Genomic DNA, 18,590 nt, shown 5'->3' on the forward strand with positions numbered 1-18,590 from the left:
GGCATATGCTCAGCACATGTGACCCATTCATGGGAGGAGTGGTATCATCCTCATTATGTCAGCTAGAAGAGAATTGAGGGAACAACTTCTTTCTTACAGATGTCCACTCAGTAGTTTTTTTGTTTGTTTGTTTTTTGTTTTTTTGTTTTTAAACAGAGTTTCGCTCTTGTTGCCCAGGCTGGCATGCAGTAGCATGATCTCGGCTCACTGCAGCCTCCACCTTCTGGGTTCAGGCGATTCTCCTGCCTCAGCTGGGGCTACAGGCATGCACCACCATGCCTGGCTAATTTTGCATTTTTAGTAGAGGCGGGGTTTCGCCACGTTGGCCAGGCTGGTCTTGAACTCCTGACTTCAGGTGATCCTCCCGCCTCGGCCCCTCAGAGTGCCAGGATTATAGGCGTCAGCCACTGCTCCCAGCCCACTCAGCAGTTGTGAAAGGAGCCCAGATGATTCCTCGTTCTATTTCACCCTTTTCCCCTGCATCTTTAGCAGCAAACTCAAAGAGAAGCCTCTGCTAAAGCTTTCATTCTCTTGATTCAGAGTGGGACCCTTTGGCCTTCATAAGTAAGAGCTGTGAGCAGGTCAGGCAGGGCAGCCCTTGAAGCTGGTGCGGCCATGACCACCTTCATGTGCTCCTCAAAGATGGGCTCTCAGACTGCTTGCAACGCCATCATCCCACTCCTCTCTGAATCTTCCTCGTGCAGTCCCCCATTCCCTTTTATGGATCAAATGCTGTGGGTCAGGTTTGACAATGGACATAGGTACATGAGAAATGAGAGCTTCCCTTCACCACCCGCCAATCCCTTCTCTTCTCCCAAGAAGCGTGTGTCCCTCCAGCTGGGGTACGATGCAAGGGCATTTGGCTTGAAGCGGGGTTGGAGGTTGGACAAATACCGGGGGTTTATGTGGATGGAGATGGCAGTATGGTCACTTCCTCCTGCCTTCTCCTTCCAGGTGCGCCCAGACACTCTTCTCACATCTGTTTCTTGCAGTAATTCCCTGTGTTTCATCTCTTCATCTAGGGAAAGAAGAAGAAGAGGAAAAGGGACAAGCAGCCGGGAGAGACCAATGGTAAGTGACAATCATCAGGTTAGAGGAAGGAGCTGTAGCCTGAGGACCACCCTTTTATGTTAGGTTTCCATCTGGGGGAGGCAGGAGAAATTCAAGGCCAGGACATTGTGGGGCAACCCTTCTTAGCTAGCCTTTTTGTTCATGCATTTTAATTAATTGCTTCATGACTGCCCTTTTAAAGCTAGTAACATCCATTGTTGCATGAAAAGCACATTGTAATTCTAGTGGAATGTGTTTTAAAATAACTGCAAAGCCTATAACTGGAGAGCAAGCGGTAGGCATGCCTATGCCGGGATTTATACAGTCTGCTTATTTTGTGTGTGCCTGAGAAGGGATGAGGAGGGGGCGGGGCTTAGGGGAGTAGGAGGGGGTGTGTGTGAGTGTTTGATATTAACTGGGCTGTTCCTGAATGTTCTGATGCATGCCTTTACAGTGGTAAATTACACCCATTTTAAATTAAGGAGGTTTGTCATTCTCTAGAAGAAATTAGAAATACTGCATAGGCAATCTCAGAGGTCCCTTGGAGAAGGCCAGGCTTTTACAAACAAACAAAACAAAAATTTTGAAGGCTTTGTATAATTTGTTCTTTTTTTTCAGAACACAGCGAATGTTTCCTAAATCCTTGCCTTTCACTTCCTCCGATTACAGGTGCTAATGTCATTTTGAGTCATTAAAATAGTTGATAAACTGTTTTTTAATTTTTCTTGCCATTATAGTTTTATTAACATTTAAACACGTATGACATTTGAACATTCTTTAAAATGACCATCAACACGGTTTCGTATGTTTCGGTAGATTTTTTTTTTTTTTTCAGTTGCTTCTGTTTTTTTTTTTTTTTTTAATTTAACCTTTGTTTTGTTTATTTATTTTTCCCATAACAGTTGTTTAAGCAGTGATGACAGTGATTTAGAGTTGAACTAACTGTGCAAATTGAATATGCAGTATTTCTTTAAAAGAGACTGGTTAAAAAAAAAATGGAAGGAATTCAGTAATAAACCTCCTTAATCTAATGGCATTTTTTTCATTGCTCCCACTAAGTTTTCTCACGCAAGCATGCATCCGCAGTATGATTATTTTTTCCTTTGCTTTTTTTTATTTTAGTTTTTTTCTTTCTTTTGCTTTTCTGCTCATAATTTGCAAATCCACTAGCATTTTACTGACTGTGCCTGCTTAAATGCTGCTATGAGCTTCTAACTAACTCCTAACAGCTCATTCACACAGCCTGTTTACCTTTATCTTTTCCTCTCTTAATAATTAATGAAAATAGATTAAAAAAAAACGAACGTTCCAAAAGCTGCAATATCCCAGTACCACAACCCTTTTCTTTCTTTATTTCTTTCTATTTTGTTTCGTTTTGTTCTGTTTTTATTTGTAATTTTTTTCTTTTTTTAAACTATTGTATTCTGAGAAGAAAAAAGCATGTTACAAACTTAATTCCCTCCTTCGCTTTATTTTCTTCTTTAAGAAAAAAAATTGAGAGAAAAAAGGGAAAGCAGAACTAAAAGAAGAAAAATATTTAAAAGAGCTATTCCATGTCTAACTTCCCTTTGTCAGCTCGAACCAAATCTGAGAGACAGTCCTTAAAGAAGGGATACTGCAGCTTTATTTGCAACAGCTAATTTCAAAAGTTGAATAAGAATGTGATTTTTACTTTTTTTTTTTTAATTAAAGAAAGTTAAAAAACGAAAGTCAATATTTTGCAATTAGTAACCAGGTCATTGATTTATTCCCTTTTTTATTTTTATTTTTTTCTTATTTGTATCTTTCTCTTCCCCCCCCTCCCTCCCTCTCTCTCTTTCTCTCTCTCTCTCTCTCTCTCCCTTTCTCCCACGTTCTCCTCCTCTGCTCGCTTCTCTCTTGAACTCATTCAGACCTGAGCGCTCCTAAGAAATGCCGAGCGCGCTTTGGCCTTGATCAACAGAATAACTGGTGCGGCCCTTGCAGGTGTGTATAGTTTTCCAGATTCGCTGTGCTGGTTTGCAGCTGGTCTATTCGATCCTCTCCCCCTTCTCTGGCCTGTTGCTTTGTAGCTCTGTGTGTGGATCTCAGGAGACACAGGGGAGTGGGACACTGCCAAGTGTATGGGTTCTATGAGGGATGTGCTTGTTCTCCTGCTGCTGCCAGCCAAAATGCCACTGTAAAACAGCATCACTCGTGCCTCCTCGGGTCAGCGACAGCAAACCATAGCGCGCCCCCTCCCAGGGAATGTTACCTGCCAACCCCCATCCCTTCCTTGTGACAGCCCAGGATCGGAATCCTGGCCTAGGTAGAAGCAAATGACGTCACCTTCTCCCCTCCTCTTCTCTCTCTCTTTTTATTTATTTATTTTTTCATTGTTGTTTTTTGGTTTCTGGTTGTTGTTTTGTGTGTGTGTGTTTTATTGTTTTATTTTATTTTTTCTTTTGACTCATAGAAGTCCTTTCCTTTCATGTCCTTGGTGAGGGAAGATTATCAAATAGAACCAAGGTGATAGAGAAGAAAAGGAAGCTGTAGCTGAGATTTCACATCCAACTGAGCACGACCCACCATTGTGTTGTATTTTTTGTGTTTACCTTATGCTAACAGATGCAAATACTCCAAAGAAGTGTCGGGCACTGTTCGGGCTTGACCGACAGACTTTATGGTGCAAACCGTGCAGGTATATTACCACTGCGAGGCCTTTGGGAAAATCAAAGCATTCTGTCCTTCCGGTACCTTAGCGTGATAATTTATTTTGACCTCGTTCCCCATCTACTTCCCCTCTGGCATCAATGACTAATGATCCTCATTCTTCAAAATTTCCTTGCTAATTTTATGCCATTTCCTCTCCCCACTTTCTCTTTCTCTCTTTTCCCCCTGCTCTCATGAATAATATCCCTGGTGGCAGGACTGAGACCACAGCCTTAACAAACAAGGAGGGGCACTTATCTTTTTGCTTTGAAAGCCAGCATCCTGGAGCCTGTCCGGCCCTATGAATGCCTTGGTGGCCCGGGTACTGAGCACAGAGAGCCACCATTTCCAAAGGTTTGAATGAGTTAACACTTGGCAGCAATTGCATTCCCGTGCACTTAGAGTCGAGACACATGGAGAAGGGTTCTGGGGTAGGCTTCTTCTTTCCCTTTTTTCTTTTTCCTTTTTGGTTGTTTTATGTTTAAAAACCACATGTCTGTACAGAGGAGCTTGGTTAGCTGACATTGTTTTACAGTGCTGAAAAAGAAGCGTGGCATTGAACGGCATGCACCAGCTAAAGGGCTGCAAGCAGTGAGTCATGTAGTCTCAGACTGCAGCGTCCCTAGGCCTGCAGAATTAACAAAATATATGTGTATATATATAGCATTGGTTCCAAAAGGAATCAGAACAGCCCAGAAGTGTCCAAATTAAGCACCCATGTTCCACCTGCAGGTCTCCATCCAGCCTGCATTCTCAGGGAAAGTGTAGGTACTTCCTTCTTGGTGGAGGGATACCGACTAGCTCCTGTCTCATTTCCTTTCTTTAATGACCACCTTTGGTTAAATGTGTTGTTTCTTTGTTCTGATACAAGCAGTCTTTGAATTTGGAATATTACAATGGTAGGTATTTCAACACCCCAAACACGCTTCCCTGTTTGTAGTGCCTCCCTCGTCACGTGTCCCTCCCCTTCATGACTTTGCCATGTGCTCCGTGTTTAGACGTTAGATCAGATGTGCATCCCATTACGTGCATGCCCACGAGTCTCCTGTGTCTCTTCCCCCCTTCTCTGATGCCAATACGAGAGATCGGTGAAGTGCCTCGTGTTGACCCCAGCACACATTAGAGGAGAGAGGGCCTGAGAGTATTCCCTGAGAGGGAGCCACACAGACAGCCCTCTGCCTGTGGAATGAGGGATTTGGGGGCGAGTTGAACACCCGGCAGGAGAGGAACTCCCCAGGCATTCTGTGAGATGGTAGTGTTCACAGAGCTGACAGATGTCCCTTTGACACAGTCCTGGGGTCTTCTCTGCACAACAGAAAGGAGTTTTGTGACAAAGTTGATGGAGGAGGTTAGGTATTTAATTAGGACTAGCCAGGGAGGGCAGGGACTCTGTTAAGCAATGAATTTGTCAAAATTTTACTTGTACCAGGTGGGAAGATAACTAGCTGTGGAAGCCTGTTCTGAGATGCCCTGCCATGGCCAATGACTGGTTAACCACAAGGGTCACTAAAAGAGAGGGTTTCTCATGATCTGTAGAAATGTACAACTGACACTATTGTGTGCTCCTCACAATAAGGCCGGTTCAGGTACCTGGTTTGTTTATTTTATTAATGGGGTGGGTGGTGGTTTATGAATCCTTTTTTTGTTTTGGAAGCAGTTGCTGCAAGTCAGACTTTTTTTTTTTCTTGAAGTTATTCCTAACATTGACCCAAACATACATCCCCCATTTGGGCATAGCTTTAGCTTACACCTTGCTTACAGCCTGGGTGTATCTTCAGAGACCAGAATTTTATTGATATAAAAAAAAAAATCTGCCAACCCAAAACCTTTGTAGCTGCTTCCTGTTTGAGCAGCATGGTTTTCTAAAATGCATCTTGGAGGGGCTGTCAATAGGGCAGCATTTCTGCTGCAGATGCTGAGCCCCTGGTCCTAGGTGCCAGAGTTCCCCAGGTCCCTGTCTCCACCTGGTTTTCTTTCCAGTCTCAGCAGTGTTCAGACTTTCCCGGCAGATATTTTTCTTTGTTGGTGACTTTTCCATACCATGGAATGATTAGCAAATGCATTTCTGCTGTCTTTGAAGGATGTTATTCCACAACAGGATCAGGAAGAAAACCCTTAGTTTCCTTTCAGAATAAACAAGAAGCTAGAAAGGGGTTTCTAAGAGGCCACTCCTCTGAATCGAGATGAAGCCTAGGTTGGGGGTGCTAAGAGTATGGGTTACCTTCCCCCTTTTACTCAATTTTTCCTTTTAACGTGGCTATGGCCACCCCTGGCTTGATGCTGAAACCCATAGGACAAAATGTACTTTAAAAAAAAAAAAAGGAAAAAAAAAAAAGGAAAGCAGTTGCCAACCGAGGCATTTTCTGACTCGTCAGAAATGTGTGTGTGTGCCAGCTGCCCTGTGCTCAGCCACCTTAGGAGACCCATTGCTCTGTCGCCATAGTCTTCATGTCCCGTGTTCCAGATACCCCTCTCATTCCTATGATCTGGAAACTTCCACGTCATGAGGGTGGGAGGGGTGAGGAAGGTACCAGAATGCTCCTAGCCAATCAGGGCTCCTAGCTTGCCACACAAGGTTTCTAGTTTTATTTGACATTTGTGGACATTTTAACAAGATTCTGTTTTGAGCCCACCAAGTTGCTTTTCCCATCTTTTCACTCTGCCCGAATATAGCATGGAATGCTGCTTGGTGCTGTTCCCTTGTCTTCCTGGTTGTTCTCCCCGCTTCTTTCTTTCTCCCTTTCCTTTCCTCTCTCTGTTTTTCTCTGTTGCTTTCTCAGTTTTGCTTATGCCCTCCCCCTCCCCACCTCCTTTCCTTCTCCCATTTTTAAAATGCATGGACATCTTAGTTTTTTGAGCATGTTTTGATCTGCAGGCTAAGGTGGTTTAAAACTCTGAGAGGCTTAATTATTTATCTTGGTTTCTGGGATGGAAGCAGAACCCATAGTCTATTTACTCTCTCCCAGGGAGAAAAAGGAACCTTGCCAAATTGAGGGTGAGAGGGGGTGGTGCTTGCTCCCCTAGAGTTCCTTCTGACCCAGAGGGAACAGACAGACCCTGAGGCCACTAGCCCCCATGAATCTCAGCCTCTGGGAGGCAGGGAGGACTGAGCATGCTCCCTTACACCCCTCCCCTCCTTCCCTGCCTTCCTGCCATCTTGCTGAGTCCAAACCCCACGCACAGAGGGGCATGATCAGACAGCTCTGGGGCACAGACTGAGAGGAGGAACTCAGCACACCCTTCCTTTCCAAGGCCAGTGACATTGTCTGACAGTGGTTGCCTTCAAGCAGGCAGCATCTTGGTTGCTTCCAGCGGCAGAAAGCTGGCCAGTGCTTACACACGTGTTTCCAGTTGGAGTGTTATCAGCCATGGTTCTGACAATATTCTAGGGTCCTTAGATGAGCACACTTCCTGTATCTGCATTATTTTTATAGCATTAGTGGGGTTGATCCCCAGGCTCACCTTTCCTTACCAAATACCATCCCATCAGACTGGGATTAATGGGAGGAGAAGCTTTGAAGTCACATGCTCAATTTCTTGAGTTGATTTTCCCCGACCTCATCCTTTGATGCTAAGCAAGAAAGGCTCTGAAATTCTCATTCCTATTTCTTACATGAATGAGTAGTGAAGAGGGGAGATGCTGGTTTTGGTGCAGGGCAAAATTAGTCTTTCTGGTTTAAACACGAATCACGATAACCCAAACCCAGGAAGGTCCATGCTGCGATTCCCTGGCACTTCTTCTTTGTAGTCACTTCGGTGACCGGCTTGTGCTGCACCCTCCATTGACTAGCCTCGGCATATTGACAAGAGCAGGATGCCCCTCCATCCATCCCATCCTCACCATCTCTCCTTCCAACCTTCTCACTACGGGGTGGGGGAGGGGAAAGCCCCAAATCTTAAAAAAAAAAAAAAAATCAAGTTTGAATCTTAATTTAATCCACAACCTGCAGGCCATACAACCAGTTATTCTTGTTCCTTTGAATCATTTTCTGTTTTTCTTATTCTTCCCCCTCCCCCACCTTTGTTTATCCTCTTCTACCTGTTTTTGGTGGTTTCTTTTTTTTTTGTTTCGTTTTTTGTTTTTTGGTTTTTTTTTTAAGTTTATTTTGTTTTATTTTTGTTTCCCTTCCTCCCTTCTCACCTGATTCTGACCTCTCTTGATTTGGTGTGGTTCTTAACAGACAAGCCCGAAAGCTCTCTGGGCGCCAGCAGCCTCATGGTGGTGGTGTGTTAAAACCTTTAAGCCTCTTGCTAGCGCTGCCTTCAGCTATGTGGGCTCAACAGTGAGCATTTTGAGACTTTCATATTGATACGAGGCGGCTGGGGAAGGAGCTCTGTCTTTCTCTTTTAAACACACTCACACTCACACACTCACACACACACATCACTGGGGGATGGGGGTGGTAGTGGTGGGAATGGGAGTGAAGGGCCGAGGAAACTTGATGGGAAAGTGAGGGACTGTCTAAGCCAAAAGAGCTTTTCAGTTCATCTCAATTTGGACAAAGCCACTTTTTGGCAAATAGATGCCACCGTCTGCAGGTGGCCGCCTCCATGCTGCTCTCGTATATAATTTGGGCATGGTGGGGCATGGGTGTTTAGTAGGGGTTGGGGGAAGCAAGTAGAGAGTTCAGACTCTTAAATAAGTTGTTTGCCAGAGCAGGCTTAGATCTGGGCACTGTGAAGTGAGCGACCCACCCTGGGGGGCGCCACTGTAATTGTCCTCGGACCACTGGGCGTGCCACCTCTGTGGGACATCCCTTAGGTGACCTCAGCTTGGGTGTGAGCATTAGGTAACTCTCTCCCTTGGCATCTGTGCCCTCTATTCACAGTTAACTCTCTCCCCTGTTTCTAGGAGAAAAAAAAAGTGCGTTCGCTACATACAAGGTGAAGGCAGCTGCCTCAGCCCACCCTCTTCAGATGGAAGCTTACTAGATTCGCCTCCCCCCTCCCCCAACCTGCTAGGCTCCCCTCCCCGAGACGCCAAGTCACAGACTGAGCAGACCCAGCCTCTGTCGCTGTCCCTGAAGCCCGACCCCCTGGCCCACCTGTCCATGATGCCTCCGCCACCCGCCCTCCTGCTCGCTGAGGCCACCCACAAGGCCTCCGCCCTCTGTCCCAACGGGGCCCTGGACCTGCCCCCAGCCGCTTTGCAGCCTGCCGCCCCCTCCTCATCAATTGCACAGCCGTCGACTTCTTCCTTACATTCCCACAGCTCCCTGGCCGGGACCCAGCCCCAGCCGCTGTCGCTCGTCACCAAGTCTTTAGAATAGCTTTAGCGTCGTGAACCCCAGCTGCTTTGTTTATGGTTTTGTTTCACTTTTCTTAATTTGCCCCCCACCCCCACCTTGAAAGGTTTTGTTTTGTACTCTCTTAATTTTGTGCCATGTGGCTACATTAGTTGATGTTTATCGAGTTCATTGGTCAATATTTGACCCATTCTTATTTCAATTTCTCCTTTTAAATATGTAGATGAGAGAAGAACCTCATGATTCTACCAAAATTTTTATCAACAGCTGTTTAAAGTCTTTGTAGCGTTTAAAAAATATATATATATACATAACTGTTATGTAGTTCGGATAGCTTAGTTTTAAAAGACTGATTAAAAAACAAAAAGAAAAAAAAAGCAATTTTGAAGCAGCCCTCCAGAAGGAGTTGGTTCTGTATTATTTGTATTAAATACGAGCTTGCGAACCAATCATTTTACATCTGGTTTTTAAACCGTAAGGGCACCATGAATGCAGTGCCGTTACTTTTTTTTTTTTTTTTCTGTGTGAAACAACTCTTATTGTGATGTTACTTGTTATTGTTTAAATGTACAGAAACAAAGGGTAAAAATGTGTTAATATACCTTGTTCCATGGTGTTGTTCTTTTGGGGGGAGGGGACGCTACTCAACACTTAATAGAATCACAACGCTGTTGGGCCAGTAGTATTTATTGCTTTAGAGATTGCTTGTCGTACCTGTATGTCATCCCTTTTTAAATATGTTTTCCTTTTTCTTGAAACTGTATAAAGTTTTTTTCCCCCTTAGCATAAGCATCTTATATATAACAACTCATTTGTACAAGGTTTTTAAGTTTATATATAAAATGTGTATATATATTTTTGTTTCCCCTTTTTGACTTTTTTTTTTCTGTATGAAACCCAGATGTCACCAAATGGACATTAATAGTTGCATTAAGGATCAGTAGCATTAACAAAAGTTGCTTTAAAAGCCATTATGTAAAACAAGACTTGAAAATGAGTGAGGGAATTTTAGCGACACTGTCTGAGCAGCAGTGGGAACCATCTTCGTTTCCCCTTTGAACTCCCAGTGGGATGCCCTACCCTGCGCCCTTAGGACCCGGACTGACCGTGTGCAAAACTTTACGTGCCAAAATTCTCAGTGAATTTAGCTTTCTCCCTCTTTTTGATGCTGTAATTTTTGTTCATCATGTTTTGCTGTGATGTTACATAGGTAGATTTGTATGTAGTTTTAATGTCACCTATAACAAAATGTGTTTGGTAGCAGATTGTCCAGAAAGCATTTTAAATGAAGAGGTATAAACCCTTAAGGGCCAAAATTCTGTATATTAGATTACTCTTAAACGAAAAACCAGCTGCCGCTTTTATGTACACATATTACATACGAGTAGGCAGCAGACTTTAAAAATAAAAAAAACCTAGGCATGTTGATGTTGCAAAATGCTGTATAAAGCTGAAACCTGTTCATTCAGTGCCATTGTAGTTGACATGAAGCGATTGTAAAACTGTCTCCGATTTTTCTCTGGTTTATTAAAATGCTAACTATAACATTTTTTGTGAATACTTTGAATGTTTCCTAACAGTTGTGATGTTACTGTTCCGTTTTATGCTCTTATTCCAAGTTCATTTTTAATGGTTTGGAAGCCATTTTTGTAATGAATAAATGTTCATGCTGTACAGTATCTGTAGCATGCCATTCTGGATTAATAAAAGCAACTTAGTATGTGCAGATAAAGGCTGGTCACTTGTTTCTGTGATTTGGATTTTTATCTCTAGGGAAACTGGACCTACCGTAATCAAGAAAAACATATTCCCAAGTTGGAACTTGACCATACAGTTAGTGTGTAGGTGATGACTTAGATACCAGAACGTGGTCTTGGACTCTTTTGAGGGGTTGATCCCCTCCCCTCCATCCTCGTGGCCCATTTGGTGTATCTGGTTTGCATAATGTGTCATTTGCAATGGAGATGATCAGTATCAAAGGGGATCCCTGGTGTGTGTCTTCTGTAGTATTTCACTGTGCCATTCCCAGTAGTTTGTTGCTGAAAGCAAAGCACAGTTACAGAGCAAATGTCACTTTTTGGGGGGCTATAAACCAGTTTCTCTGAAATATCCTACTCATCCTCTCACAGTAGCAAGCAGAAAGAATTTAATTCTGGTGAATGAGACTTAGTCCACCAAGAGTGCACTTAAGAAACCACATCCTTAGCAGTTAAGGATCATGGGTGTGAAAGCATCCTAACCTCCAAGAGTTGCACCCTGGGAGAGATGCAAGGGTATCAAACTGCCCTTTCTCTAGCAGTGAGCGATTATTGAGTAAGCAGCTTTTTAGAAAATTGGATTAAGGTGATGCACTGAAAGGTGTGTGTGGAAGGGCCTTGCTGTATGTGGGATCCAAGTGTTCTGGCTGTACCCTGGTAAGAGCCCAAGTTCATCACCGTCACTGAGCAGGGGCCATGATACAGATCTTCCCTAAGGTTTCCCCTGGATTTCATTTCTCTTGCTGACTAGATGGATGGATGGACACATTGTTCCATTTATCTAGGACATTTATACCTTCAAAGGATGACGATTTCAATGGGCATGGAACTGTTCGTGTTGCCGTTGTGGTTTCTTAAGGTGACCACAGTATCGCATCAAGGACTTAAGAGCCCCTCGGAAACTGCTTTGCTCAAGCAAGTTTTTGTTCTGTAAAATCTCAGCATTTTGTTTTTGCTTTGCTTTGTATTCCCAGGGAGGAGTGTTTCTGGTTGCCCTTCCTCATTTTATTTTGCACACTGGGCCGAGTGACCTTTGAAAACACAAATAAGAACAGTATCTGTTATTCGTGGCAGTGTGCCAAGCTGTTTATGTGCATTTTCTCATTTAATCCTAACACTACCACCTAAGGCAGACATTCTTCTCCTCCGCCACCCTCTGCTTCATTTTCTGAAAATGGATTTAGGAACTGAGGGTTTTAGGTGCCTTGTCTAAGGCCACACAGGAGGTGGTGGGGCTGGGATTTAAATTCAGATCTGACTCCGGGCCCCTGCTCTTAAATAAAGACGGCCCTTCCCCTCCAAAACAGAAGTGAGGGAACAGTCCTTTCAGAGGATTTCCTTGATTCCCCCACCTCCTCTGCCTCACACACTCGCTCACTCCCTTTCCTCTCTGGCTGTACTACAGAGTTAAGCTTACCTAAAAGCATTTTTGCTCTTCCTGCCTGGAAAACAACCCCTCATGCTTCAGGTCTTGATGAAGACATCCCTTTGTTGGGGGAGATGGTCCGGAGCCCCCGAGGGTTGCCTGTCTCCCTCCTGTGTGGTCTTTCAGGCCTCTGTCTTCTAGTCTCCTTTGAAAGTGGCTGTCGTCTGCCTCACCGTGTTTCTCAACCTCAGCACTCGTGACATTTTGGGCCAGATAATTGTTAGTTGTGGGGGTCCGACCTCTGCATTGTAGGATGTTATCAACACCCCTGGCCTCCACCCACTAGATAACCTGTCAGTGCTTGCCCCACCGCCAGTCATGACAGCCAGAAACGTCTCCAGACATCGCCAGATGTCCCCTGGGGGGCAAAATCACCCCCAGTTGAAAACCATTTCTCTAGAGAGCCCTCCAGGATGACAGGATTGTGGCTTTCGTGCCACTGCTGTATGCTAGGGTCTTGGTTTAGTGCCGAGCACACAGTGGGGTGCTTGATATACATTTTTTGAAGGAAAGAAGGAATGAGGTTGGCCAACTCAACACTCATATTGTAGGAAGCAGCAAAATGGAAACTCTCCATGAGCCTTCCAAAGTTTGTGTTCTCACAACTTTTAGGGTGGTGGTGACCTTAATCCTTTTGGCCGTGCTGGGATGTAACCCACTGCCCTTGTTACAAAGGCCAGAAAAAGGGCAGGGGGGTCAGTCCCTCTGCTGTCAGCCAGCCCGAGTGCCGATCTCTATAAAAATCAAGATGGGGGTCACCAAGTCACACGCTTGCCTGCCTTACAACACCTGGTTGGTACTTGGAGGATCCTTCCACCCAAGATGGAACTTCCTTTCCCCTAGGCCTGTGTTCTCAGCAGCCCAAGCTCTAGTCTTCCAAATGCCCAGCCAAGTCTTTGCCCTTCGGCACTTCCTCTCTCTGTCTGATTTCTTCTTACCTCAAGAGTTTCTTTTCAAACTCAGCATCTTCTAATTTCATCTGTAAGAGTGGATCTGCGGGTTTTTTTGTTACTAAGAGACCCTGAAACAACGTCTGGGAAACGATAACTCTCACTTTCCCAGCCACATCACTTTCGGCCTCTTACGGGGCTTAGCCAAAGATGTTTGCATATTAGTAGGGCGTATGTTTCCTGTGGCTGCCGTAATGAATCACCACAAATGTGGTGGTTTAAAACAACAGAAATTTGCTCTTGCACAGCCTTGCAAACCAGAAGTCTGAAATCAAAGTGGTGGCAGGGCCGAGCTTCCTCCAAGGCTCTGGAGGCTAATCTGTTCCGTGTCTGTTTCAGCTTCCAGTGGCTGCCTGTAATCCTTGGCACTCCGTGGATTGAAGCCACATCACTCCAATCTCTGCTTCCATCTTCACATCGCTTTCTCCTCTTGTCTGTCCCCAGGCACCCTCTGCCTCTCTCTTACAAGGATACATGTTTTTGTATTTTGGGCCTACCTAGATACTCCTGGATAAATATCCCTTCTCTTCAGATCTTTCACTTAATCACATATTTTGCTATATAAAGCAATACATGTTTTAACAGGATTTGCATATGGACATATATTTTGGGGGGGCCACCATTCAGCCCACTACAGAATCATTTGCCAACTGCTGAGTCTCAGCACAGAACCCTTCAGAATGGGCAGTTGTTCATTCCACTATTGGTGGTGGTCTTGGATAGGCCCATGTGGAAAGCAATTTTTACAGTAGATGGCATTTCGTTTCAGATATTAAAAGGTTCATTGTTTTTTTTTTCCTGATGATGTGGATTCACATAGGGTCAGAGAGCCTTGGACCTGGATGCAGGATTTCGAGAAAGTAAGTAGCTTGGAGCAGTGGAGTGAATCTGAGCTTGGAGGATCCCACATCTGACTCTCTCGCCGTGTGTCCTTGGGTAATTCCTTCATCTCTCTGAGTCTTTGTTTCTTCAGCTAACAAGTGATGATACTGGTGTTCATCTGGACAGATTTGTATGAGGGCTAAGATGCAAAGTTGCTAGACTAGTAGGTCATAGTGTTTATTATTAATATAAAAGCCAAAGGCCAGTCTTCTATTTGTTTTCATTATTTCTTTTTTTTTTTTTTTTTGAGACGGAGTCTCATTCTGTCACCCAGGCTGGAGAGTGCATGGAGTGCAGTGGCACAATCGTGGCTCACTGTAATCTTCTCCTTCCAAGTTCAAATGATTCTCCTGCCTCAGCCTCCTGAGTAGCTAGGACTACAGGCGTGTGCTACCACGCCCGGCCAATTTTTGTATTTTTAGTAGAGACGGGGTTTCACCACGTTGGCCGGGCTGGTCTTGAACTCCTGACCTCAGGTGATCTGCCCACCTCGGCCTCCCAAAGTGCTGGGATTATTGTTTTCATTATTTCTCTTTGGGATTCTGCTGGTTAGTCCAGCTCTTCACACCCAAGTAAGAGAATCACAAAGATCTAGATGCAGAAGACACATCTACATGACCCAGGGACAGACATTGTGACTCATCCACACTCATTCATTTTACCTGCAACTTAACGGCCTTAGGAAAATGACTTCTAGTCTCTGGGGAGCCACAGCCCTGTCTGGGTTGCTTTTTGTGATATAGAAATGCGGCATAGAAACGTGTTTTCAATTAAAGCCCTTTGCAAAGAAATTGAGGAGTAGCCTAAAAGCCTCTCGTGAATGGTGCCTGAGGCAAGTGTTGCAAACCAGAGCTGGGAATCACGAATGAACAGGGCCATAGATTGGGTTTTCGAAAGGATTCCTATCTGAGGTCTCCCATTCCATATCTGGTTCCGCACTCCCAGGCACCTGGCCATCGGAGAGGCCTGCCGTGAACTCTGGCCTGTGTCCGATGGGCAACACTGGTGAGTTCTGGCTCCGAAGCTGGGTTTTTAAAAGCTAGCACCTCGTGGATACACTTGATGGGAGCTGTAAGCACTTTCATTCATTCAGTGACTATTTCTTGGGCACCTGCTTACACCAGGGACTGTTCTAGGAACTGGCATGTAAGTCTGGGTGAAGCCAGCTTGGTCTCCAGTTTTCCTGGGTTTATTTCTGCACCATCTTATAGGCTGGAGTTTTTAAGGAAAGGGAACACCAACATTCCTGAGGCCTGGACAAGCCGCTCACCTAGAGAGACATTTTATGTAAGGATAATAACAATAGAAATTGCTAAAAACTCGACTTGCATTTCTCTTTTAATACTCATGGGGATGGAAATTGCTTTTATGTTCATTTTACAGATGTAGAAAGTGACACTAAGAGGAGTTAAGTTGATTCCCCAAAAACACATATCTGGGAAGCAAAGAGCCTAAGATTTGAACCGAGGCAGCCTGACTTAGGAGCCTGCATAGCTAAATACCATGTTTTATTTCTTATTATAAAGATGGCTCATTGGGGTAACTAGGGAGAGGTGGAGGGTAGAGCCAATTTGATCCACGGCCTTGTGAGAGGGTATTGCTATGGGATCACCAGGCACTCTTTCTCCCTGTCAGTGCACAGAAGTTTCTTACTCTGGTATCTGTGCATGTAATAATAATAACAACAGTTGATAATTACATAAATCAAGCATTTTGGACTCAGCACTAAAAGCTATATGATCCTGGAACTGGAAGAAAATTAGAAGTATATATTCTAATTTGTATATACATATTATATAGTGTTTTTCAGATTGTGGCTTGCAATCTATCCATAGGTCAGGAGATAGATTTTGTGGAATAAGACCAATATTTTTAAAAAATAAGATTGAATGGGCCGGGTGCAGTGGCTCATGTCTATAATCCCGGCACTTTGGGAGGCCAAGCTGAGTGGATCACTTGAGGTCAGGAGTTGAAGACCAGCCTGGCCAACATGGTAAAACCCCATATCTACTAAAAATATAAAAATTTAGCTGGGCATTGTGGCAAATGCCTGTAGTCCCAGCTACTTGGGAGCCTGAGGCACAAGAATCGCTTGAATCTGGAAGGTGGAGGTTGCAGTGAGCCGAGATCACAACACTGTACTCCAGCCTGGGCAACACCGCAAGACTCCATCTCAAAAAAAAAAAAAACAAAAAAAAAAAAAAAGAAAGAAAGATGGAATGAAATAGAAAATATGGAAGACAGAATATATTGCTGTATGTGTGTATTGTATTTTGTAAAATCTTTCTTACTGTGGTTAGGGTAAGAAAGTTTAGAAGCCAAGTCTGAACATTAATATTAGCCATCATATATTGAATATAATAGTTTCAATATATAAAATGCAGTATGCACCGTGTATAAAATTCAGTTAATGGACTAAAGTTTATTGATGGGCATTTATTAAGTGTTACACCAGTATTTCCCAAAATGGGCTCTATGGGGCACTTAAACCCCATGACGTCTTCTTGGGCAAATCTGTTTGGGTAACATCTCATACTTTGCCTCCTCTTAGAGTTTCAGAATGCTCATTCATTTATAAGGCTTTATGAAAGTCTGCCAAAAAGGACCCTCTTTCACTTTACCTATCATATTTCCCAAATGTAATTGACCATAGAAAACTTTTTTGGGAGGGTAATACTTATTAATTTCCTTCTGAATTAATGTTCCTTGGAGTGCATCTTCAGAAATATAATGCTTTACATGTATATTAGATGTCTTAATTCTCTTAACAACAATATGTTGTAGTATTATTCCCAATTTTCAGCTTATAAAACTGGGGTGTAAGTTAAATAGCTGCCATTTATTAAATACTAATTATATGCCAAGTGTATTTGTCAGCTATTTCTGCAATAATGCTGTTAATACACGATCTCAAAACTCAGTTGCTTACAAGAGCAAGCATTTCTTCTCTTGCCATTTGGTCTGTGAATCGGCTGTGACTCTCATGCGATTAGCTGAGCTTGGCACCAGGCTAAGTTAGGTTCAGGTCTGTTGAACACGTGTCTTTTTCAGAGACTAGTGGCTACCCAGGGCATGTCCCTATAGTTACGGCAGAAACATATGCGTTTTCTTAAGGACTCAGTACTGGCACATGGTCAATTCCAACCACATTCCATTGGCCAAAACATGGCCCAGCTGCACATCGATAGGTTGGAAAAATATACTCTGCTGATATTTAAAGGAACAATACAATCAAATGGCAAAGGACATGGTTGTATAATTCTAGTACAGGGAAGAATAACTGGGCACAAAAATAATACAATTTGCCAAGGATGGCATGAATTACTTATTAGCTCCTTTAATTTGTATAAGAATTGGTTGAGGTAGGTATAGTTATTGCCCCCCTTTTATACACAAGTAAACTGAGGCTGAGAGATTTCAACCTTCTTGCACTGGCAAGAGCCTCCAATGGAATGTTGAATAGGAGTGGTGATAACGGCTTCCTTGACATTTTTCTGAACTCAGAGAAAAATCATTCATTGTTTTTCTATTAAGTATAGTGTTAGCTGCATGTTTTTGTAGATACATTTTACCAAGTTAGGAAAATTCCTTTTTCCAGGATCTTGGCTCACTAGAACCTCTGCCTCCTGGGTTCAAGCAATTCTCCTGCCTCAGCCTCCCAAGTAGCTGGGCTTACAGGCACCTGCCACCACACCCAGCTAATTTTTGTATTTTTAGTAGAGATGGAGTTTCACCATGTTGGCCAGGCTGGTCTCGAACTCCTGACCTCAAGTGATCTGCCTGCTTCAGCCTCCCAAAGTGCTGGGATTACAGGCGTGAGCCACTGCGTCCAGCCTGAAAAATACTTTTCTAGCTTTAGTTTGCTGAAAGTATCTACCATCAGCTTATCTTAAAAGTGAAAAAGGCAAGCCACGGTCTAGAAGAAAATGTTTGTAATACATTTATCTGACAAAGGACTAATACCGAGAGATAAAAAGAATTCCTAAAAATCAAAAGAAAAGATCGCTCAACCAATTAAAAATGGGCAAAAAGCAAAGCAAAACTGAAAAACAGAACTAGGTAATTCACAAAAGGGAATTAACAAAACATATCCAAATGGGATATGTTTTACCTTAGTAGATGAACACAGCAGCTTCATTCATAATGGCCAAAAACTGGACATGAGCTGCCTGCCCACCAGTGGTAGAAAGGATGAATAAATTGTGGTTGTCGTACAATAGATGAGTAGTTCTCATCCAGTGCCCTCAGGATTCCTCTGGATTTTTCTCATAGATTATATATGTTCCATTCTGCTGAAATGATGAAGCTGATATTGGATGAATAAGGGAAACAAAAGGCCTCTAGGTTGTGGGTGTCACATAGAACCAGTAACTAAACATGGGAGCTATGACTGCCATGTGGTCTATCAAGTGGGGCCCAAGCAGGAAGGCACCATGGCTAAGTCATGAAACAAGCCTTTTGAAAAAAAGATTTAATGCCCCGTATTCACTTGATTTATGGAATTATGAAGGATTCAGGTTAAGCAATGTTAACTTCCTCTGGATTCTAAAGGTAGTGCTGGTTGCTTCTTAAAATAAAACCAAACAAGCTATGTGGTGCCCACCCCCTC

The 18,590-nt window shown here is 43.5% G+C and overlaps 1 protein-coding gene across 50 annotated transcripts in view; it reads left to right on the plus strand.

Moving 5' to 3' along the window:
• The window catches only part of TCF7L2 (transcription factor 7 like 2), a 217,607-nt gene extending 206,909 nt beyond the window's left edge, over positions 1-10,698 (plus strand). For 16 of the 50 annotated variants that reach the window (XM_055092287.2, XM_034931483.3, XM_034931480.4 and 13 more), the window contains 4 exons: positions 1,023-1,071; positions 1,669-1,719; positions 2,943-3,015; positions 8,573-10,698. In XM_055092287.2, the coding sequence (XP_054948262.1) occupies positions 1,023-1,071; positions 1,669-1,719; positions 2,943-3,015; positions 8,573-8,990 (591 nt within the window). In that variant the 3' untranslated portion in view covers positions 8,991-10,698. Of the gene's footprint in view, positions 1-1,022; positions 1,072-1,668; positions 1,720-2,942; positions 3,016-3,636; positions 3,711-4,591; positions 4,621-8,572 lie in introns of those variants that run through there. The other 34 variants (XM_063607896.1, XM_055092290.2, XM_063607897.1 and 31 more) reach the window with 15 other exon arrangements.
• The last annotated feature ends 7,892 nt before the right edge of the window (positions 10,699-18,590 follow it).

This window comes from Pan paniscus, chromosome 8 (assembly GCF_029289425.2).
Source record: "Pan paniscus chromosome 8, NHGRI_mPanPan1-v2.0_pri, whole genome shotgun sequence".
Lineage (NCBI taxonomy): Eukaryota > Metazoa > Chordata > Mammalia > Primates > Hominidae > Pan > Pan paniscus.